General features: G+C 40.3%; 1 protein-coding gene across 1 annotated transcript; it reads right to left on the bottom strand.

The window, feature by feature from the left end:
• Window positions 1-221: 221 nt before the first annotated feature.
• RGS13 (regulator of G protein signaling 13) lies at window positions 222-23,352 on the bottom strand. Its single transcript, XM_045536033.1, has 5 exons — window positions 23,337-23,352; window positions 17,394-17,479; window positions 14,122-14,183; window positions 1,535-1,701; window positions 222-407 (listed from the first exon to the last, which is right to left on the bottom strand). The coding sequence occupies exons 2-5, from the start codon at window positions 17,456-17,458 to the stop codon at window positions 222-224; spliced, it is 480 nt and encodes a 159-aa protein (XP_045391989.1). The 5' UTR covers window positions 17,459-17,479; window positions 23,337-23,352.
• Between the last annotated feature and the right edge of the window lie 1,392 nt (window positions 23,353-24,744).

Below are 24,744 nucleotides of genomic sequence, written 5' to 3'. Positions count from 1 at the left end.
TATTAACAAAACTACGTAGGTATACTGCAAATGGTTTTATTCATAAGAATTCTAGAGTCTATTCTTTTTGAGATCTGTTTCTAGTTGGAATCTGGAAATCAATTTAGAGTTTTATTTCGGTTTCATTCCTACCTTGTTTCTGATTTTATGTTTTTCTAAATTAAAAGATCAAACCCAGTACTTTCAATATATCATTTTCAATTTAAACTTTTGAGTGGTAGTCAGGAACTGTTGCTGGACTGAATAGTTTTCAAAAGTTTCTGGTACATTTCTGACTTTAGAAATCGGGGATAGGAATCCCTTTCCATGTGCATGTACACTATTTTTTGAGCCTCTTCAAAACATGTTTGAGTGGGTTCTTGAATGTTCCTGATGATAGTTTCTCTTGTCGAACTGTCAATGTTAATCTGAAAAGTGAAATTACATGTAAAGCATCAGTAAGCATGATTGAAGATAGACACCTGTAATGAAAAGGTTTACTTTATTCTCCTCTCTCCTTTTCAGTGGAATAGGGTAATTTGTTTGCAGTATCATAGGTATCTAAAAAGACTTATAAGAGATAAACTTTTTGCTTTTTTAAAAGTAACTATCTACCTCCACATCCTGGAGTGGGGGGAAAAACATGAGGCCCAAGACCGGGGAAGTCTCAGAAACAATTGCTCACTTAGGAGAGTGCAAGTGGTTTGTTAGCAGCAGTCTGCAAACCAGGAAGTTTATGAGATGGAGATCTCTTTTTAAGGAAAAGGGAAGTTGGTGATTTTAAAATGCGTCTGCCTTAGTAGTCACAAATATTGATTTAACTGAGTATGCCCTGAAATGGGAAAAAAGTGAGGAGAAGTAGAGAAATAGAGGGGAGAAGTGGTTATTTCAATAAACCAAGTATTTTCCAGGCAAGAGTTCTGGGGAATAAGTCAACAGAGTAAGACTGTCCTGAGTGATAGACATCTCATACACTGTCCTCCATCTTTATCCCCTTAAAGCGAACTTTCACTTCTCTGTCTCTCTCCACTAGGAGGAGACTCAGTGTATCTGTTTCACTCATGACTTTATTTTCTTCAGGCAGTTGTGAACGACTGGCAGTAACATCAATGAGGATGTCTGGTGGGTCTGCTGGTTTGAAACCAAGGTGAGCTCCCTGCTGGTGCAGTGGCACGGACTTTGTCCAACACCACCGGGGACTTCCATGTGCCTATTTATGGCATTTGTGGTTTCTACTGGTAAGGCCAGTTCTTCCAAGGACTCCCTTTTTCTTTTTGACTTTTCTGGGAATTAAGATAATTTAATTTAGGGAGAAACTTTAGAGCCAGACAGGCCTAACTTCAAATCCTGACTTTACCACTTAGTAGCTGTGTGACACTGGGCAAGTTCTCAGACTCTCAGGTCTCTTATCTATAAAATAACGTTAGCAGTACTGAATTCATACCATGTTAGCAGATACTGATGGAAAGTGTCCGGCACTTACGATGCTTGACAGATATTAGCGCCTTCCCAGGGCTGCCCTGAGTCCCATTTCCCACTGCTGTCTGGTAGTTACCTCTCTAGGGGACTGTGGCTGGATGTAAATCTTATAAAGCTTCTTTGCCCTAGAAATTCTGCTCCACCGTGAGGCAATTTTCTTATAGGTTTCACATGCCATCCAGAATTTAATATTCTCATCACTGTGCTCCATTTTTAAATATGCTGCATAGACTACTGGACCATCTAAAAGTAGTGGAGAAATCAGTTTATTTTCATGGGTCAAAATTATCAAACAATCTGAACAACATTTAATGCAGTTTAAAACAAAATTCTCAAATTATTTAACAAGCAAATATTTGATATCTATATGTATATCAATATCTATGTCTTTCACACACTTGGGTCTATACATTTGAAGCATGTTTTGACAATATCAATCATTGGTGAGGTCGTCCCTTTATTCTGAGTCACTCAGAGTAAAATGCCCGCCAGTGTGAATGGGTCTGGGACAAACAGGACAAGAGACATCACAAAGACCCGGAAAAGGGACGTAAGCTGGGCAGGTGGACAGAGCTCTATTATGAATCTGGCATGAAAAAAATCTAAGACCTTACACCAAACTGGAAGGTAAGAGCAGGGTTTAGAATTTAAACATGCAGGTCAAGGTTGGAAGAAAAATATCTAAGCTACATGGGAGTGATTCTCTGATCAGGTTGTATAGCCTAAAGTGTTTCTCAGGATCCAGTCAGAGCAAAACACAGATAGATGAAAAATTCAACTTGATATTCATGGTTTATGGTTCAAACCAGAAATAAGGGACCAGGCAAGGAATGGAAATCAGATGGGATGTTGGAAAGTATCTCAGAATCTGGTAGAGGACATCATAACTATCAAATGACACTTGCTGCCAGAGACGCTCATGCTCTGTGCTGGTGTTAAATTGCCATTTGGAGAGGATGCATGTGGGAGGCACTTTTCCAACTGAGGCACCATTTGTAGGTGCTAGTGTTTGAAGGAGGGTATTAGGTAAGCTCTCACAAACTTAGCACTTTCATCAGAATCTTTGGGAGTATCAAGTATTCTCAAGGTTCAAGATATTAATCTTTTTCTGCTGTCTAGAAAGTCTCTTGACCTATCTGAGGAATTGAATTGCTAAATGGTAAAATGACAATATAACTTAAGATTGATGTTAACAGAAATGTGTGTGTAGGCTCACTAAACATAAGACTGCTGAGAGACTGACTGTTAGCATAGGATTTTTAAATTTTATTTTTTACAAAAAGTTGTACATAATTTAATGTATACAACTTGATGAGTTTGGAGATAAGATTTCATCTATGAAACCATCACCAAAATCAATGCCATAAACATATACATCATCAAGCATAGGATTTTGATTAACAATATCTTGGTCAGTATCATTAACTGTTATGAGAAATAATGGTAATCAGATGAAATGGAAATTATGAGTAAAATTATATTTTCCTGGATTTTTTTTTTTTTTTTGAGACAGAGTGACACTTTGTTGCCCTGGCTAGAGTGAGTGCCGTGGCATCAGCCTAGCTCACAGCAACCTCAAACTCCTGGGCTTAAGGGATCCTACTGCCTCAGCCTCCTGAGTAGCTGGGACTACAGGCATGTGCCACCATGCCCGGCTAATTTTTTCTATATATATTTTAGTTGGCCAGATAATTTGTTTCTATTTTTTAGTAGAGACGGGGTCTTGCTCTTGTTCAGGCTAGTCTCGAACTCCTGACCTCGAGCGATCCACCCACCTCGGCCTCCCAGAGTGCTAGGATTACAGGCGTGAGCCACCGCGCCTGGCCATATTTTCCTGGATCTTGACACAAGAGATTATGTCGAGTTTTCCAGTACTAGAAATCCAGGCTCTTTGATTTTTTGGCTTCTACTGGGTTTGTCAGCAGTGATACAGGAATAAAGATAACAAAGTATTTTGTATTCAGGAAAAAGAACTCAAATAGAGGTAGATGTTTTCTAAGGAGGCATTAGGATTGGGGAAAGCTGGCAATCTGCCATAAGTATGGCATCCTAGGAATACACAAGGTTAGAGCATGGATTACTATTACCATGCGAGCAAGTATGGGTGGGAGATGGTTCAACAGGAATATCACCTGAGTTGAGAGGACAGATGAGTTTCAGGTAGAGTATGTGTAGAAATGTAATACAGGAAATGACATAGAGTAGATATTCTTATCCAGTGGGGGAATATGCTTTCAATATTCTTGTTTAGATTTCAAATAAGAAGTTTGCTTTCACATGACAGTGACTTTAAAATGTGCCTTGTCTCATTATGGGCACAGAAAGCTGGGAGCAGAGAACACAGATGCAGCCATTGGTACTTCTATTAAATAGCTAAATGGTGGGCAAACCAGAAAACAAAACAAAAAGTCATTTGTGGTTTAAGAAGTAAAGTTGGAAGCCAATGTTTTTCAGTGTGTACTGAAAGAAAGAGAGGTCTATTTTAAAAAATGAGCAACTTATATAGTTTGTATTTAGAAGAATTTGGACTGAGTACCTCACCGGAAACAGACTAGAAGGACCGTGAAATAAAGAAATGAGCAATGGAACAGGAAAAAGAATGAGATACCAGATAAAAATCTATGGATCATGGAGTGAGAGTCAGCCCCACGGGCTACTTGGATGGGTTGAGAGGACGGGTGGGTAGGGGTAGGGAGATGATCTGGAAACCAATGTTAGATGTCAAGCTGGTATTCTAAATTTGTGTTTATATTTATCTTTAGCTTAGTTGTATGGTAAAATGTTTACAGATTCTCATGCTAGAACCCACCTATATGCCTACCTGGCTTCTCTAACTTCCCTCCTGATATAGTGGAAGAAGTATTTATGCTTCTTTTTGGGCTGTCCAAATGGTTCCAAAGTTCTTGACATACTCAAGTCCTTTGCTAATGAAGCTATTCACGCACTGTGCTCTCTCTCGGAATAGATTCTAAGTTATAATATTCTATATATGCATATAAAATATAGTATCCTTCAGATACCATGTGGTAGATTGTAGCATTCTTCCTCAGTTATTCCCTGACCTTTGTGTAGGATGATTATATTTTCATGTCTCATTTATATCAGCATTGGCAGTTGGACTTGTGCTAGCCAATGCAATACATGCCAAGTGACGTGGACAGTCTAAGCACAAGGTTTAAGAACCATCATGTGGTTCCGCCATTGACCCCCTCCCCACCCCACCACGAGAAGAGTGTTTTCTAGAAAAGAGCTATTCCTTTAGCTGGAAGGCCAGAATGAAGACATGGAACAGAGCTGGAGCTGACCCTAATTGTCGTGTATCATGAACAAGAAACGAACCTTTCTTACTACAAACCACTGGGATTTTAATGTCATCTGTTACAGTATCATAACTTAGCAGAAGCTAACCTGGACTACTTGAACCTGTCTGATATTTCTGATTCTGGTGTGTAGAATGAGTAGACTCATGTGACTGGTATTTTTATAGAATCTGTCTACCTTAGGCTAATTTTTGTCTGAATGTGCTTCCAGTTACCCAAGCAAGCAGCTGAAAACACTTATGTGTGAAAGTATTCCAGGAATCTTAGTAATTATTAAAGTCAAAACTGAATTGCTCAGTTTAGAATTTCTATAGGCTCATACAACAAGTGAATTATGAGGCTTTTCCAAATCAGGTAAGGTAGCCCAAAGAAGACCGTTCTGCAGTTTTAAGTGATACCCATCCCTGAGCATTACGCCCCAGAGACCATGACTCTGTTCGAGCACAGTGAGTAAGGATGAGCAACAGAATTGCTCCTTTAAGTTGGGAGGATGGAAGAAATAGGCTTGTGTCATATATAGTGTATGCCTTTTCCTCGAAGACAGAGTGGTACCTTTGGGACTTTCTAGCCTGTTCTCTTAAAATCAGTCACTAAAATTAGTATTTCTATGACACACAAGTGACACATGCCAGTGTTCTTGATGCAGAAGGAAAACGTGGGCTTCTCTTGGCTGAGTCAGAGCAGCGGCCAGCCTAGTCCAGAGTTAGCTTTCCTGTAAGGCAGCCAGGCTCACAGCACGCAGGAAATCCTAAAGGCAACCTGTGTCACAGCATCCATTACCACTTTTAAATCCATTTTATTTTTCAATCTGTACCACTGGGGATGATACATTCCATGATTCTAACAGAATCTGTGCCAACTTTTATAGTAAATCTTCTGTTTTATTAAAAATTTTCTGGTTTGGCGTCTATGATATTAATCATTTCTGATTTTTCTCCTACCTTCTCTTTGCTGTATTATTATAAACATAGCTTAAAGTGCTATTGTTTTTTTTTATTTCAGAGTTTTACGGGGGTACACACGTTTTGGTTACATTATTTGCTTTTGTACAGTTTGAGTCTAAGTTATAAGTGCATCCTTCACCCAGTTAGTGTGAATTTACCCATGCCTTCCCCCCCACCTACTTGATTTTCCTTGAGTTTTACTTCTATATGTGCCCATAAGCATTGATCAGTTTGTTCCAATTTAGTATTGAGAACATATGGTGTTTGTTTTCCATTCTTGCGATAGTTCACTGAGAAGAATGATCTCGAGGGTTGTTTTTAATACAGAACAAAGTAACAACCACTGTTAACAATTTGGTATATTTTGTTTTATTCTTTCAAACCTTTGTTCATGTATAATTGCATGTCTAGCTAGCATTAATATATCTACACAAACACAGATACACATTCAAATTTTTCTTACTGGCATTATAATATGAAAGCACTATTCACTATCACTATCACTCTTCCATACTTAATATCATGTAAACACTTTCCTCTTGTTACTTTCAATGGCCGTATAATATTTCACTGAAGGCTAAGCCATAATATATTAGGTCATTAAATATGAAATGTCTGATTTCAATCAAAAGGGTACTTTATTACTGTGGTCCCCAAGCCCCGGCTGTGGACCAGTGGGGACCAGGCTGCAGAGCTCCACTGCCCCTGCCCCTCTATGTGTGGAAAAATTGTCTTCCATGAAACTGGTCCCTGGTGCCAAAAAGGTTGGGGACCACTGTTTTATTATATCTCAAACAAGAAACAGTACAATTAACCAAAGTATGCACCTAAGCTATTGACAGCTTTGCCATCTTAATGGGAGTCTGTTTATGCAGCAGCCAAGAATGCTGGAGAGCGAGTGGCAATGAAATTGTGAAAGGAGTTTTCCACAGCTTGTTGAGAAGTGAATATTTTTCCTTGCAAGAAGTGGTAGCCAGTTGGTGCAAGGTCAGATGAATACAATGGATGACAGTTTCTAAGTCCAGCTTCTGTAGTTTGAACAGCACTGTTTGGGTGACATGTGGTCAGGCACTGCCTTATGAGAGAGTTGGCCTGTTTCTATTGACCAATCTCAGCTGCTCAATCACAAGCATCCTCTTCATTTTGTTCAACTGGTTGCAGTAGACATCCACTGTAATCCATTGACGAGGTTTCATGAAGCTGCAGTGGATAAAACCAGCGTCGGAACCCCAAACAGACACCATTAGCCTTTTTTTTTTTTGAGACAGAGTCTCACTCTCTTGCCTGGGCTAGAGTGCCGTGGCATCAGCCTAGCTCACAGCAGCTTCCAACTCCTGGGCTCAAGCAATCCTCCTGCCTCAGCCTCCGAGTAGCTGGGACTACAGGCATGCACCACATGCCTGGCTAATTTTTTCTATATTCTTAATTGTCCAGCTAATTTCTTTCTATTTTTTAATAGAGACAAGGTCTCACTCTTGCTCAGGCTGGTCTTGAACTCCTGAGCTCAAAGGATCCACCTGCCTCGGCCTCCCAGAGTGCTAGGATTACAGGTGTGAGCTACTGCGCCCAGCCACCATTAGCTTTTTTTGATGACTATTTGGTTTTGGACTGTGTTTTGGCACTTCATCTTTATCCAACTATTTTGGAGAATGCTTGTGATTGTCAAAAAGAATCCATTTTACATCACATGTAACAATATGGTTACATGTGTAGAAATGGTTTGCCTTTGTGTAGTGACAGCAAAGAAAGGCAAGCTTTGAGATGAGTTCTCTTCTGATGCTCATGTAATTAATGCAGAACCCATCTATCCAGCTTTTTTACCTTGCTGATCTGTTTCAAATGGTCCAGTATCGTTGGCATAGTAACGTCACACCTTACTGCTAATTCAGGTGTAGGTTGAGATGGATTTGCTTCCTCCACAGCTTTCAGCTCGTCATTATCCACCTTGGTCTCAGGTCATCCATGTGGCTCATTAAATCACCAGAATGGAACTTCTCTGAACCATGGATGTACTGTGCATTCAATGGCCACATCCTTCCCAAACACTTTGTTGGTATTTCAAGCTGTCTGTGCTGCATTTCTTCCATGACAGAACTCATATTCAAAAACAACTCGAATTTTTGATTTTTAAGTGATTTTGCAAAAATTGCTCTAAAATTTTTTTTTGAAAGATAATCACAGCCTAACTGTGTATTTGAAGGATTGAGGATGTACCTTCACAATAAAATAAAATGAGAAATGAAATGTCAGAGATATTAACTGTCAAATTTAGTACTAAAGGAAATCGGACATTTCATACTTAAAAACCTAATCTTTGGCTGTCCTGCTAGTATTGAACATTTGTTTCCCTTTCTTTGGTTACAAATCATCCTACATTGAACATTTTGGTTTATAAATCTTTCCATCTCTATTTTCTTAGGGAAAAATAATTAATTTTGAACAGTGGAATTCCTATATTGAAGATGTAATATTTTTAGAGACTCTTAATATGTATTTTAAAATTGCCTTTTGAAAAATTTCATTATTCTTCATTCCCAACAGCATTGTCAGTGTTTATTCACTCCAATGTTTCCAGTCTGATGGAGTGAAACCAGTGACTTGTAATTGTTTAAATTTCTATTAAAATATTAATGCTTAAACATTTTTCTTACTGACCATTTCTCTTTTTTTCTTGTGAATCGCAAATCTTTTGTCCATTTTTCTTTTGCATTATTAGTGTTTTCTTGAATTTTTTCCAATCTCTTTATATATTAAAACACTATCTCTGTTAATATTTATAAGTATTATCTTCTGTTCTCCTTCTATGTATTTTTGTTTATGATTTTTGAAGTGTATTTGTAAACCATCTCATTTGAAAAGGCTTCAGTTCATCTCTCTGATCCTGCCTTTAATCTTCTCTGCACTTTTATTAAAGAAAAATCTGTAAAACAAAAATCTAGCCACAATCCTCTATTTATACCCTTTCAAAGTTTTCCCATTGCCCTGGTGATAAAGGCCAGACCTCCTGGCAGCGGCTGAAGGGCCCTTAGGATCAAGCACCCTCTACCTCTCCAGCCTCTTCTCTCGTGGCTCCTGGAAGCTGTCTTTGCTCAAGCCTTGCTATTCCTGTCCAAGCAGTGTGTCACCTTCATGCTACTGTAAATACAGTTCCTTTTGTGTGGCAGGTTTTAAACCCTGATCTGAGACTCAGTTTATGTATCTTAATTTCTGGGAAAATTTCCCTCCCCAAGTTAGATAAGTTGACACCTACTTTAACTTACAGTTCTCTCCCTCCATATATCACAGTCTATTATATTTATTGGTTTACTTCCATTATCCACCCACTCACCTAAGAACACTTTGAGGAATAGGACTGCAGTTTATTCATCTTCATATATTCAGTTCCTATGCACTGACATGTAGCAGACACTAAATAAACACAGGTTTGTCAATCTGGGCTTTTGGATCCCTCATACTTCCATATTTTAAAGTGACTCTGTAGGTCTTGAAAAGTGAAAAAGAAGACCCTAATTGTTCAGCATCCAAGAAGCACTAAAGCCCACAGGATTATACTTGATATGCGATTGCTTTTTGATTTTCTGAGAATAAGACAAAAAAAATGTTCTTACTGAACAGTGATGTCTATACAAGGCCATGGTTATTTTCCGCCTGCAAGGTGACGAAGTTAAAGAAGACAAGAAGTGGTAAATGGAAAGGGCAGAGGCCAGGCAGTGTAGGTGACACAGGGGTTGATGAGGGGGACCATGGCAACGGCAGCAGTTAGGAGAGACGGGATTAGAGTCGATGCCAGTGCAGGAGGCTGCCGGTCACGTGAGCAGCCAAGACTCTCACAAGCTGAGGGAACGGCTGTGCCTCGGATCCGGCTGTGCACCAGGGGCACTGATCCCCGCCACTAACTCCCAGTGTCTGCCCGTGCCGTGATGCGGGTGAAGAGGCGACAGCCGGCACAGAGGGTTCGTCAACACGGGGCGGCCTCCGTGGCCGTGGGCATGTGGCAGTTCTGCTCGGTTCAGCCGGCGTGTGCAAGGATGTCTGCGTGGGACTGGGGCGGTGTAGACCAGCAGGAAAGCAGACAGTCCATGCAGAGATGCTTTCGATGGAAATCAGAGGACTGAAGCGCTCCGTGCGGTCAGAGCTCCTGCCCGTCCTGAGCGGCTGAGTGACATGTGTGCTCCGCGTCTACGCGGGAGCGGCCCGTTCGCAACTGCGCGTTCGCCCTTGAACTCACCAGCGCATATTTTCCACGAGCCCTTGACATTGCCCGGTCACCCAGCGATCCTTCCGCAGTGTTACGGCTCTCTAAACCTCTGAATGTCCTATCTTCTCGCTTTTCAGCTGCCACCACACCTCTCCTCAGCGATCTGCCCGTGACCTTGCCTCAGACCCCGCTGAGAACACAAACCGAGCCAGGTGGAGCCTTCCGTCCCCCCCGCACCGAATCAACCAGCCTGGCGCCGGCGGTACCTCTCCTTTCTCGCTCCCCTCCCGAAGGGAAGTGCCCCTGTTCCTTTTTGGGCTGGTCCAACATTTTTTTCTGACTCCCTCCTACTTCTGCCTTCCCCATCACTTGGCATCTTCCCGTTGCTCTTACGCTTGTCTCGGTCTCTTCTGTGACATCTGTGTCTTCCTTGCTAACAGTCGCCGTCATCGTACAGATACGTTTCTGTGTTTCACAGATAAGACCAGTCGCAGCTGTTGACTCCCAGCGTCCACCTCACGCCCGCTTCCAGTCTCTGCCGACCTTCACAGCAAAGCTTATTTAAATTATTCTCTGTGTTACTCTCACTTCCTCTGCTGCTGAGGACGTGCAACTGCTTCTCTTGCGGCCCCACTGACTCCCGCGTTGCCGTTCCAGCGGTCGCTGTCCTTTCCTCGGCTCACCCGGCGTCTCTGCAGTCTGACACAGTCCCCGGCTCCCGCCCCGAAACACTCTGTTCTTTGGCCGCCGTGATAACACGCTGTCTGTTCATCCTTAACTCACATGATGCTCCTTTTCCATGCACTTCGCTGACCCTCCTATTCCCTGGATTTGGAAATAGCACGCACCTCAGCTGCATCTCTGGATCTCTGCCTTCCTCCATCTGAACGTTCTAAGGGATCTCATAGCCCCGTGGATTTTGTTAGCATCCGTATGCTAATCACTCCCAGCCTTGTCTTCCCCATAGAGTTCTGGTTTTACCTGGTTTATTGCAACAGCCTTCTAACTAGTCCGCCTGCTTCAATGCCTCAGAAGAGAACCAGGAAGAGCTTTTAAGTGTGCATTGAATCTTGTTATTATTCTGCAATTGAAGGTTGTTCATGTGGCTTCTAAGGCCCTACAGTTTTTCCATGTTGAACGTCTTTCACTTATTTGAATACACTGACCTCACTCATATCCCTGGGCCCTTTAAACATGGCTTTCTTCTGCTTGGGCCACTCTGCCCAGGGACCCCAGCACGATTGCTTCTGGCTTCTTCTCATCATTTAGCTCTTTGCTCAAATTTACCCCTTCTGACAGTTCTCTAATTATAAGATTGAATTGCACTCTTGTACTTGACTTTTTTTGTCCCATCACCTGATTTTATTTGCTTCAAAGCATTGACCACTTTCTGGAATTATTTACTCGTTAATATTTTGACTTGTGTGTCTGTCTGCCCCCTCTAGAGGGAGCGCAGGCCCCGAGCACAGGGTCCCTGAGCATCTCTCACCCCATGTCCCTGGTGCCTGCAGGGTCTGCCTGACACACGGCAGGACTGAGTGAATCACGCAAGGGAGTTAATTGCAGTTTTACTAAACTACTTTTTATTTATATGAAACATAATTTACTCAAATATCAGTGGGCAACCCCTCTCCTCATCTTTTGTGATTTAGTCAGTAATGTAAGTATGAGCCTTCTGGCTCAATTTTTTCTGGCATTATAGATTTTGATTATTTTTTGGTCTTGACCTTTTCAGTTTGAAGGGCCCTTGGATTTAAGGTGATTATAGGTCCCCATGTCATTATAAATGCACTTTTCTGTACCTTTTCTAGTTCTACTGTATCTCTATTAAGGTTTGGCCATCAGAAATACCCACAGGATTTTGTTCCTAATTTTCATCTTGGTAATGCCTGAGACTTTGACGGTATTTTTGGGTGTAGTGTAGTGTAGTATAGTACGATGTCTTCCTGTCCTCATCTTTTCTGCAACCTTTGCTTATTCTCATGACACTAGATCTCTAAAATGCTAACTGTAGCTAGGCAGGTGCCCACTTGGAATCCTTGCCAAATACTTAACTCTATTCATTTTTGTTTATGAAGCCTCCAGGATTGACACAGAAACTTACATAATATAGCTTGGTGTTTTGATCTTTTCTTACTAATATTTGTCTTGTATTTATTCACTTATTGCATGCCCATTAGTACAAAGCATGTTTTTAGTCTCTCAGCAGGATGAAAGGTGAATGAGAAACAATCCATACTCTTGAGGAATTTGCAATCTAGTAAGAAAGCCACTATGGAAAAAACCCAATACACAAACTGCCTACAATTAAAAGCAGAATAATTTTACTAACAAAATGGAAGAGAGAGGAAAAATATTTCCAAGAGATTTCATTGAAAAGGTGAAACTTGAATTTGACTTTAAGGATGGACAGAGTAGGTAGAGGAGATGTAAAGGACTTTGAGCAAAACTTGGAGCAGAAGAGTCATCAATGTACACGTAGACACTGGAGTGATAGTCACACTGGCAGAGGGCATGTTACATGAAGGGGCATAGCCAGAGATAAATTTTAGAAAATGTGTTAGGTTATAGAGAGAGCCCTGAATACCAAGATTTTGGACTTTTTCTAGGCAGCAGAAAAAAATGAATGATATTCAGACACATGCACTTTGTTGGTAATAAAAAGATCTACCTATAATTGTGTGCCTAATCTGTATTGGTGTCGAGCTTGTTGTTATATATCTAACCTGCACAATAAAGCTGAAAAGATAGGTGACATGATTCCCATTTTACAGATGAAGCATTTGAAACTTTAAGAAAGAGATTAATCTGGCAATGTTGTAAAACATGGATTACAGAGTTGTGATGAACATCCAAGCTATTAGCAGAGGATTAACCAATATAGCTGACTGATTATATGCTTTTGTTTCTTCTTCCCATTTCAATGTCCTCAAATTTACCCAAAGGATATATTTAAAAAAATTCACAGTCATGCTGGCCTATTGGACCACAAACTATGAGGAATACCTAAAAAGTGAAAAGCAGTGGTGATTGCATCAGATAAAGAAACTCTGGCCTCAGTGGTCATTGGAAAGGCCTGCTACGAAAGGCAGGAGCTCAGGTGGAGACCAGGCCTGGAGAGGAGAACCCCAGCCCTAGGGAGGGGCCAGGAAGTAAGTCCCAGGGTGGTTGGTTAAAGTGTTTCAGCAGGGTTCATACCACCCACCACCACACTCTGGGCCAGGTGGTGACAACCGAGTCCATTCCACTGGGGCCTCTGGAGTCAGAAAGGGCAGGTCATGCCCAGGAACACGGCGATGCCCAGGAGGAGCAGGAGGCACCTGTCCGGGTGAGCTCTGGTCCACCCCGCCACGTAAAGCATCTAAGTAGAACAGCTGACCCTTCTGTACAGCCCATATCTCTGAACAGATTAAACATCCCCAGAGAGGCTAAAACAGATCTTCAATACAAAAGATGGGTCTACAGGCAAAGATTAACAAACATTGGAGGGGAATCAACTCCATTAAAAATTACCAAATTCAGCAGAACTTTCTGTGAGTGCCCACTACCTTATGTTCTGTGCCTGTCTCCTGGTTTTATCATTTTCTACAACCCGCCAGTTTTTCCTACACCAAACACAATGGACTGCTCTCTCGAACGCACAGCCTCCTTCAGATTTCCTGCCTTGAGCCTTGGGCTTTCTCTCTCCCACGTTCATTGCTGTTATCTTTCATTTGTACCATCTGAATGTTGATGCTCATATACGACTCGACGTGGACTCATAGATAGTCCCGCTTAAATCAGACTGATAAAGTGAGATACAAACTTTGAGGAGGAATCTTAGGCCATCAAGACTCACATTTATTCTTACTTTTGAAAGCACTGAGAACAGCAAGGTTTTTTTTAAATTTAATATTAACCTTTGAAGGCTATGGAAAGGCAGTATATTTCAGTTTGTGTTACTACGTAAGCATATTTTCCAAGGGATCTTACACATATACTTGTGAAGAATAAATATTCGCAGTGACTAATCGTGGTTTAATTAACACCAGAGAAAATAATAGCAGTTGACATGACAAGCTATTTTCAGGTTTCCTTTATTTAGCTGTGGCAGTTGCCATGAGAGGAGAGCTTGCATTCATCTAGTGCCACCAGCCCCGCCCTTCTCCTAAGACCCAAACCGGCTAGTTATCCAAAGACGACATATACACACAATACTCACATTTTGTAGCCATCAGATTGTCAAAAGACTGGGCCCACTGCAACACTTCCTCCAAAGTGAGGCTTTGAAAAGAAACACAAAAAGTGCTCATTGGGCTAAAGTATTCTCGAAGTTTTGCTGAACTACCTGGAACTATATTATCTTGAAAATGACACCAAAATATAATTAATTTCCATTTGTGTGTGGTTGTGGAGAAAGTGTATCTTTCTTTGATCTTTTACATTTCATTTTCACTACATAAGTTTTTTAAATTATACAAATCCTGAAGATAGTACATACTTGAAAATATGATAAAGTAAATTTTATGAAGATAAAGAACCATAGTCTTATAATCTCCCTATTCACAAATTACCACTATTAGTATTTTGATGTAGCTTTTTTAGTCTTTTTATGTGTATATTTGTGTGTTTGTTAACCACAAAGTAATCATACACTGTGTGTGTGCACACTTTATGTGTGTACACTTTACGTGTGTGTACATATACTTAGTAAGCATTTTATATGTCATCACAATTGTCTTAATCATTTACAGTGTTATAATTTATAATTATACATTTATAATCATTGATAGATCATTTGTAGTGACTGTAGAATATTCTACACGGGGGCAGTCCATAGTTTATATAATTGTTCTCAAAAAGCATTTTGATTTTGTCTCATGTTTCACCACTGAAAACCAAAGGCAGCAGCACTGTGTGTAAAGCGCGCCGTGCCCACAGTGTGAGGAGGTTCAAGGAGATGAGCAGAATAGAACCAGAGTGGGCACAGAAGTGCACATTGCTAAGGTCCTCGGTACAACGACAAATTGCTTTTAAAAAGGTTGTGTGCTGTGAGCTGCCGCCACCGGCAGTGTTTCTCTATTGGACTCGCAGAGTTTATCCTCAAAACCTGTTTGCATGCACTCGCACAGTAAAGTTGATAACCCTGTATCTATTACTTTCTCTATCTCTTATTTGCTATATATTTTTTTCATTTTGAGGGTTTTAATTTTTATTAAGGTACAATATGTCAAGTCGCATTTGACCTAAACGGTATAACCAAAGCCATTTACCACTTAGAAAAGATCTGTGAAAGATACTGGCTTTGAGGCTTCGTTTCTGTCCATTTTGGTGCACTTCATGAGGTGAATTGGCAAAAGACTGTGTATTCTCACATACAAATAATTTTACTTTTCCTTTTTAAAAATAGTCAGTGTGTTTGCTGCCATTCCGTTTATGGTAAATGCTTAATTTTTCACCTTGAAACAGCTAGAAACAGTCAAAGATGGGCACAGACAGGAGCAGGCACTCGTGGGCCGTATCTGTGCTGCAGGGACAGCCGTCGGGATTAGCAGGCTCTTAACACAGTGGAGGAAGATTAGTTAAAGAGGTTAAAAAATAGCTTAGAACATGGAAAAGTATTGCAAATCCTAAAAAGGTCAAATATCTTTTGTTTTCTAAAAATTCAGATGGATCCTCCCAGTTTTGGACAGACTGTTTGCATCAGTACTGAGGCTTAGCAGTGTACTGTGTTAAGATTGCTTTCAAAAAACATTTCCATGAAATGGTGTCTGACTCAGTGTTCTTTTCTCTTATTAGAACTTTAGAAAGAGTTACCTAAAATAACCTTTTCAATCCAGTGAAATGAAAAGTGCTCAGCAGGGTTCACTGCGTGCCTGTCTGTTCCACTCACTCCCATTGTGTAGGAAAGAAAACCCACAACATGAATGCAGATGCCATCAAGGGGTTGCATTAGCTTAAAATTAAGTGTTGGCAATTGTTGGTAAGAGAATTCCTTTGCCTCTAAGATTCATGAGATTTATGGTGATAAACTGTGATTGGAGCAATTATGGTTGAGGGGGGTAAAGTTGTGAAATAAAACTTTTGCTTATAATTTTTTTCTGAGTATCTTACAATTTCATGCTGGCCCATGGTTATCCAGGTGCCTTTACTAGAATTACTCAAAACACATTTGTCCCTTTACCCACCAGATTTCCTGATACCAGTTCTCCAGTTTTGTGTCCCCTCCTTTTCTCTGGGCAGAGAGGCAGTGGATACCAAATAGATAGGAGAGCATTGTGGGATGTCATGAAGACAAAGGCATGAAGAGTGTTTGGAATCTGATAGCCCTAGGTTCTAATCCCAGTGCAATGCTTAATAGTTTTGGTCTTATGTAAATTCTCAAAACCTCAGTTTTATCATATATAAAATGAGAATAGTAATGTCTACTTCACAAAGCTATAATGAAAATTAAATTAGATCATGAATGCAAAGCACCTATCAAATAACTATTATCTGGGAGCCGTCCATGAATGTGAATTCTCTCTTTCTTTTTTTGGCCTCCTCCTTCCCTCCTGCTGGGTCTATAAGGCAGTTAGCAAGAAATGCAGCTCTGGCAGGATGCTCTGTGGAAATCATCAGCCGGTTACATCTTTTTCCCTGGCTGCACCTGGGCAGTTCAGCAGCCTCAGCCAGTCATCGGAAATGCTGAGCTTTAGGTCATACTGTCTCCTTCACCTGCCACCGAGCCTCCTCCCCGTCACACGGTGGCTTGGAAGCATTTCTGGACATTTCGGTATGTCAGGAGAGGAGCACACAGGGCAAGATGTGGCCAGAACCGAGGTCTCGGTGTGGACTAGGTTAGGCGTCCACGGTTCCTGACCATGAATGAGGAGTCCTAATGGGGCTCCTCAGCCTGGCAATTCTCTGAGGCGAGCCAGTCCAGTAGAACGGCTTGTTCCCCTTCCCAGGCATTATACCTTCCATTTCAATTCAGCCACTCTTCCCGTCCAAATGGGTACATTTTTAGCTATGGCAAAGCGTGTAAGGGAAGAGACTTGGAGTCTCCATGGGCATCGATTGCTCCTCCTCTCACCTCCTCATCTGGGGGTGAAGCTTTCTGGTATTTTGTACGTGGAGGGTTTGAACTGTGAAAATATTCTGGATCAAAGATCTCATTTTAACCTAAACAATATAAAACTTGTAAGAAGAATGAAGAATCTTCATAATAGATTCTTTAAAAACATTTAACTTGTTGAATTCTCAAGTGTAAACCATGAATAATGAAAACGGAATTTTAGTGTCATACGTGACTGCCCGTCCGGTGGAATCACTCATGTGTCAATGCAAATTTTACTTTCTGAGCAAAATACAGTAGGACAGCAGTTGAATAAATGTGCACTTATTCAGCACGTGATGAATATACTTTTAAGAGTCTCGTGCTCTACCGACTAAGCTAGCCGGGCGGACGTTGAATAGGCTTTAAAATGGCAATAGAATTTAAACTTTACTTACTTTGAAGGGAGCCTCTTAGATTCATCTCTGCAAATCTTACAAATCCAACAAGTTCGCCTGCTCATTTTTCTAAAGACACGCAGAATCTATCTGTATAATTTAGTCATTTAAAATAAATTATATGTTAGACTCAATTTTTAAAGAACATACAGAATTATAAATTATGAAAAAATAAGGATGGGTTCTTGAAGTTAAGAAAGTGCAATCCCTGGTGGGGAGGGAGGGCGGGGAGTGCAATGACTCATCTCTCTTACAATTTTACAGGAACGTGGGTGCTTGGATCGCTGAGTGACTTCAGAACACCTCTGGTCTATCTAGTCCTCAAATTATGAGGTTTCAAAAATACCAATCTCTGAAAAAGATCTTTTCCTTTAGAACCCACCAACTCCCAAGGCTTCCTTTTTGGGACAATTCTTATTTTTAGAAAGCTCTCTCAAAATAGTGAATAAGAATTTGCTTCTTTCTAATTAGCCAAAGTGTAAATATCCAAATAAAAATAAATCTCCTTAAGAGTGAATTCTAAGAGGGGTGCTGCTTACCTGGTTTTACCCATTCTGGTCATTGTAACTTTGAGTTTAATACTTAGATAAAGTTCCCTCAGCCCAGACACCTTTACGTCACAGTACATGTCAGAAAGAGTTTTTAGCTCAGGACTTTGAGAAAACAACTCACAAATTTTTATGATAATTAAGTCCACACTTTATGATGAAAGCTGGAAATAGTTTACTAAACATAAATACACACTTACATACAGTGAATTATTTCGGATAAATGCTGAGTTTTCGTATCAGTCTTTATTGATTCATTCAAAGTATCTGTTGAGCACTTGCTGTGCCCGGTTCTGGCTGCTTGTGACCTCCATGCATCTCGCCTCTCCTCCTCCTGCCCTCGCTGAATGCAGTGAAAATACATTTGATGGGGACCTTGATACAGGAAGTACAAGGGCCACGAGCACACACAGGAGACCTAGCCGGACTCGGGGTGGTTAGTGAAGGCAGCAGTCAAGTAACGTCTCAGCTGGGGGCAGCAGCGTGTGCAGGAATGTGCTGCATGAAGGGACCAGCTTGAGCAAAGGTTAGTTGAGAAAATAAAAGGAATTTAGTGACCACATGAATCTAGAGTGTGGCAGAGAGAGCGAGAGAGAGAGCTGAGAAAAAAGGCTAGAGAGTTAAGACTGGGCCAATGATCATGTTCAGAAATGTTAACTGCAGGGAGGAGGTGGTGGAGAAGACGTTTCAAGGCCTGGCAGAGGCCGAGCATGGGAGGCCATTGGGTGTAGATTTCATGGCAGGAGTTGGAAAATCATGAAAGGTTTTAAAATTCGGAATAGACCTGTTGACATTTCAAGCTGGTTTTGTGAGCAGAAGGGGTCATGGCGTGGCAGGAGTGGCACAGGGAGGCCCGCTGGGAAGCAGCAGGGGAGGGGTGAGGCGTGACGTGGGGAAGCAGTGGAGCAGGAGGGGTGGAGCAGGAGGGGGAGAGGGTCTCAGACGCTCTGGAGGAAGAACTATCTGAGCGTGTTGGTGCGCCAGATATGGAAAGTGAGAGGAAGAAGGAGAACGAATTTAGGTGAGAGATTTGATTTCAAGATAAAGTTGGGCAAAAAACTAAATAAATAAAAATGATGAGATGCAGGGAGAGAGCTTGAACTGAGAACAGAGAGCCCCAGATGAGTGACTGAAGAACAGAAACATTTAAGAGAAAGACTCTAAAAAACGAGTGTGCAGGAAGAAAATCAGAATAATATGATATCACAGAAACCGAGGAATGAGGTTTTTTTTTTTTTTTCATGTTTTTAGAGATGTGGGTAACGCTGTGTTGCCCAGGCTGGTCTTGAACTCCTGGCCTCAAGTAATCCTCCTGCCTCAGCCTCCTGGTCACTGGGATTAGTGGTGTGAGCCACTGTGCCCTCAGGGATGAGTTTATCAAAAAGGAAAGAGTGGCCAATCGAGTGTAAAAACGTGGGAAGAGATTAACAGAGCAAAGGACTGAAAAATGCCGTCAGACTTGTTAACAAGGTCATTAATGACCTTGGCAAGGCTGGTTTCAGTGGAGCAGGGAGGACAGACACAAGAGGGAGGAAAGCAAGAGGAAATGAAGCCCAGGACACACGGAGGGCTACTGGCACAGAGCCACGTGTAATTTGTTCGTCCTTCCTTCCTCACACTCTTTCTTTCTTCCTTGCCTTTTTTGAAAGCTGTTGACAGAAAGATGATAGGCACAGAGGCAGGACTGTTGTCACGTGCCCATTCTGGGCTGCCTGGGTGTCTCTGGGGGCATCACTCCAGAGTCTACAGTGTCAGTGACGCACCCTGAAGTTGGCTGTGGACAGTGGTTGAAGACACAGGAGAAAGAGGGAAAATCATTAGAATTTCATGTTCCTGAGAAAGGAGGGGCTAGAATTCAGAATGCGGGGGCTGGGACGTCCATCGGAGAAGCGGCACTATAAGAAGTTACTGCTCCCTTGTAACTGGAAGGGTAGGAAAGCAGAGGTGCAGAGTCAAGTACATTCACAGATTTGAAGACAGGAACGTGTGGGGGGCATGGTCTCATGGACTTTGTTTTCCGTGTGGTCTCCACTGTCAGTGAGGAGCACCAGGCAGCAAGGAGGTTAAATGCAACTATAGAAAGGAGTGAGATGGAAGGGGAATAGGTTAATTCATTAATTAGGACTCTTTTGATTGCAAATATAGACTCAAAGTGGTTTAAGCAAAAGGGAAAGTTTACTATGGGGATATGTTTGTGTGTGCAGTTAGATTCCAGTTGACCTTAACTGCAAGACTAAAGATGTTGGACTTTATTTTGTTTGGTAATAGTAAATTCATTGAGGTCTTTAAATAGCAGTGTGATGAAAATAAAAACCTTCTTCAGGATAGATAAATCTGACTGAATATGATTAACACTGAAATAATTGAGACTAAGAAAACTGTGACATTAACTGGCCGTCCATAACCGGTCCTGTGTATAACTGGACCCTGAACTACATTAGTGTAGCTCAAGTTTTAAGATTCCTCATCTCTGTGATCACCTATGAAATGTAGTTACCCAGGGACGCTGCTTATCTAAGTAGGAGGATGGTGAAGAACTCACTTCCTTCATATGTCTTCTCTGTCAGTATAATTTGCCATCCCTGCCTTCTACTGGGACTTGGCCTCTCCCCTGCCACCCACCATTAACACTTCCTGTCTTCCCTCTTGATCTGCTGGAGCTATGTGTGCACATTTTCATACCATTTTTTGGTGGTCATTTCTGTAACCCAACTGTACGTCTGTTTACAGGTTATCATATTTTCTTTTATAGCTTTAATGGAATTGTTTGGCAAAAGCAGAACAGTCTTAGTATGCAACACTCGCTGACATCAGAAGCACAGTGAAGGTGAAGTAATTTCCAGATGCTCTGGAGTTTAGGGGCTTTGGACAGCCCCTGAGACGGGGGGCGTACACTCAAATAATTGCTGGTCCTGAAGCCAGACAGACACGTACTTGAGATCAGGCTCTTATTAGCTGTGTGATATCAGGATGTTAACTAAGCCTCAGATTCTCAATTTCCTTTTTTCTAAAATGGAACTGTCAAAATGAGAAAAAGCTGCATGTATGCAAAAGCTTTCTGTTCCAGTTTGTCTGATCTTTCTTCAGCATCTGGCCCTGTCACTCAGAAAATGTTTCCTAAACTGTTTTTTGTGTACAGGAAGCGCACATTCTGTCAGACCACATTCCTTCCTCTTTTCACATTTCAGCTCAGAGCTCACAAGGTTTCCCCGTTAACCTTATCCATTCTTCAGCATGTCAACGAGTCTCCTCAAATCCTTCTTCTCTTCATGTTTGTTGTTCCTATATTTCTATCATTCACACACCATATTAATGGCTGGGTCCCAGCTTTAGAACTAGTGGGTCTGTATCAGGGATTCAGAGGTATCTGGGTTTGTGCACCATACTGAGTAGTTGGGGCCCTCAGGAGGGATGTCTGGCCGGAAAGAGCTCAGGTGTGCTTGCGAGATGGGGGGAGAAGGGACTGGAGGACAGCCGGGCCAGAGCGTCCCCTTAGGTGCAACCACGCAGGTTGCCCCTCTAAGGAGATGCCTGGTCCACAGGAAGAGAGGAGGCTGACATCCACCCAGCCCCCCCTGGCTGAGCTTCGGAACCCCGAGTGGGGCTTTATCCCACGTGAAGCGAAGGCTGCCTTTTCCTAACTCCAGCAAAGGCCCACGTAGACCGGCAGCAGCCCTGCGCTCAGCTGTGCCACTGACTCAGAGGAGGTTCTCTGGTCTAAGCCACTCGGTCAGGGGACATTGAAAAAGGAGAAAAACATAAATATATCTATAAAAAATACATATAAATAATATTATTTATATTTCTCACTTATTTACTTCTACTAGACTATAAGTTCCCTGAAGTGTTTGTTCAAATATTTGATAATCGTGTGTGAGCAAGTTGTTTATATGTTGTTTAGTATTCTAAGTCAAATGTTCACAGATTTATTAAATTATGGAATACAAATAGAGTATGTCATAAAAGTATCAATAATTAAATTGCAGAAAATATTTAGTGACAGAATTATGCACAAGATGCATTATGCGTAGAATAAATAGACCACCAAAGAATTGAGTTTTATGAAGTTCCCTCGTTTTCCAGTCCCTTCTGAAATGGGACTGGATGTCGGACACTGTCCCAGTGACTGGAGCTCTTCTCCTGAGCCCCCGCCCGGCACCCGGTGCCCTGCCGCCTGTATTCTGAGATTTCTGGGATCCAGCATCCACCCACACGTCTGCACTTCTGTGCTTCCATTGATTCACAATCGCCATGAGCCACTACTTTGCTGGAATATCACAGAACATTCCCTGTGCCCTCATAATGCCGTCCGCATTGAAACAAAGAGGTGAATTCACAAATATTTAACCCAGCCTTGGGTAAAAAGGTCAGATTGACCACCCGAATTTATTACCTTTTTGAACCAAACACTGGTAAAATTATAGTAAAGGAAAATGAAAGGCTTAACACATTGACTACCACACTAGAAAAAAAAATTTTTTCCCTGAGGCCATGGCGTTTTATTAAAACAAAATGATCCTTTCTAACTTGTTATTTTTTGTTTTCTGTGCATGAGTTAAATGCAGCACAATGAACGTTTTTAGAATTAAATTGTCAACATTAATTGTAACAATAAGAACATCAACAAGTAAAGATTTTCAAGAACCAACTGTAAGGTTTTGCTTCACGAGGCCCTGGGCTCAAAACTAGTGTGAGTTAAATACAACTCACATGGCAGTTAATGTGTTAAACATGAAGGAAAAAGGGGATTAAACAAGGAAAAGGAAAATGACGAAATATTTCAAGGTTATTTTGGAAGATGGAAAGTAAATGAAGGAGTAGAAAATTCTCATACCCCTAAAATGAGAAGAGAAAAGACAGCCTTTGAAATTTCATCTGACAAAATGAGAAAATATAATCCACAGTCTGAGGACAAAGAATTTGAAAAATTACTACTAGTTCAAAAAGAAGTATCTGCAATCCTGCATTCAACAATATTTATCATTAAATAATACATCTCAATTAACAGTTAAATACATCAAAATATAGAGTGACATATGAAACCCTCTCACATTTATAATTGAGAACATCTGAGAAATATTTTTGGTAATTCCCAAAAGGGTAAATTCTATTTTCTTTTTTAAAAAGTATAGTTCTTTAGGATAAGAATTTGATTAAAATTTCCTATTGATAAACAAATTTATTTTGTTTATTAGTTAAATCTAAGAATATTTTTAGTTAAATTATACCCTTCAAAGTAGAGTGCAAGGAGTCAATTACTGGTAAAAATAAAAATCAACATCAAATATTGCATAGAACTACAAATCTATTTTGGCAAAAAAAAGAGTTTCCATGAAAGAAAGAATGACCTAAATTGATATAATATAGAACTGATTTAAATTGTAGATAAACTCACCAAGCTTCAAATCAACAATAATCATTTTTTTTCATGTTGGTGGTATGATATGTGAAAACATTCCACTGACCTAAAAATAAAATAATAACAAAGCAAAACAAAAACAAAAAGATTATTGTGTGCTTCCTGGAGAATGCATATTTGGCAAGGATTTCTATAAATAATCTGCCTTAAGTTTTAAGTAAATAACTTTTCCACTTCATAAATGCTGGATTATGGTTATCCCTATTTTTGATCTGTTAACTCTTTATCTAGAATTTTGTTAATTTAATGAATTATTATAAAAATTCCTATACTGTTTTGTTGGTATTTTTCCACTGATTTTTCTTTAAATATTTTATATTTATCTTAATATTACATATCAATTTGCTTATCTTTTTTATTTTTCAATAAGTTCTTGGTGAAACTGATGTGTACTTTTACAATCTAAGGTTATTTAGAACAAGTTTAGGTGTCCATAATGATTTTGTTTCCAGTGTTTTCTCCTGATAATTATTTAAGAGAAAGGATACATCTCATTGATAGAATTTAGTTCTTAGAGTGTTTATAAATGCATTAGTGATGAATTGAATTTGATATATATTATGCCAGAAATAGAGTCAAGTTTGCTGTAGTATTTAAATGAAATCTTAAAGTGATGTGAAAATAATGAACTTTTTAAAGCAAATATTTTCACATATTTAAATATTTTTATTGTCCTAAGAGAAAATCAGTAATTCTTTCTGTTCATATATAATATCTGTATTTAAGTATATTTCTTTATTTTATAATGTAGCATGCTACATAAAATTTAGAAAAATCTGAAGCAAATTACATTTTAGTGAGATTTTATTTGCCATAACACACAAAATTCTTGCTCATTAAAAAAGCAAGTAATTTGCGTGTAGCTGTGCTTAGGCATAACGTGAAGAAATAAAGAAATTCCATCAAATCAGGATTAACTATGTTTCAGGTAAACCTTGTAACAATCAAATCTGGAGTCAGTACAACTAATAAACTGATGGGACAAATAACTTGGTAATGCATAATTTTTGAAGCAAAGAATTCCAAGATGTCTGATTTTATAATATATCCTTATCTAAACATATGGATACATGTACACACACACAACACATAAAATGAAAGAATACATTTTAAAACTATTATCTTCTATCGCCCAATTTAGAAGATTTGTTTATATCGGGGGTGACTGTAAATTTTTGTTTTAAGTACAGAAAGCTGGGCATAAGAATCTGTGTTTGTTTGTCTTTTCCTTAGAAGAAACCCTACCAACACTCCCAGCAGTCCTGCTGTTGAAATCAGCATCCACTAGTCATTTATATCAAGCCAACATTCTTGTTTTTATCAACTATTTTATAGAATCTCATACTTACAAATATATCCTGGAGAGCAGTCCACCATGCTAAAT

This window comes from Lemur catta, chromosome 23 (genome assembly GCF_020740605.2).
Source record: "Lemur catta isolate mLemCat1 chromosome 23, mLemCat1.pri, whole genome shotgun sequence".
Classification (NCBI taxonomy): Eukaryota; Metazoa; Chordata; class Mammalia; order Primates; family Lemuridae; genus Lemur; species Lemur catta.
This window is presented reverse-complemented; position numbering and strand designations above follow the sequence as displayed.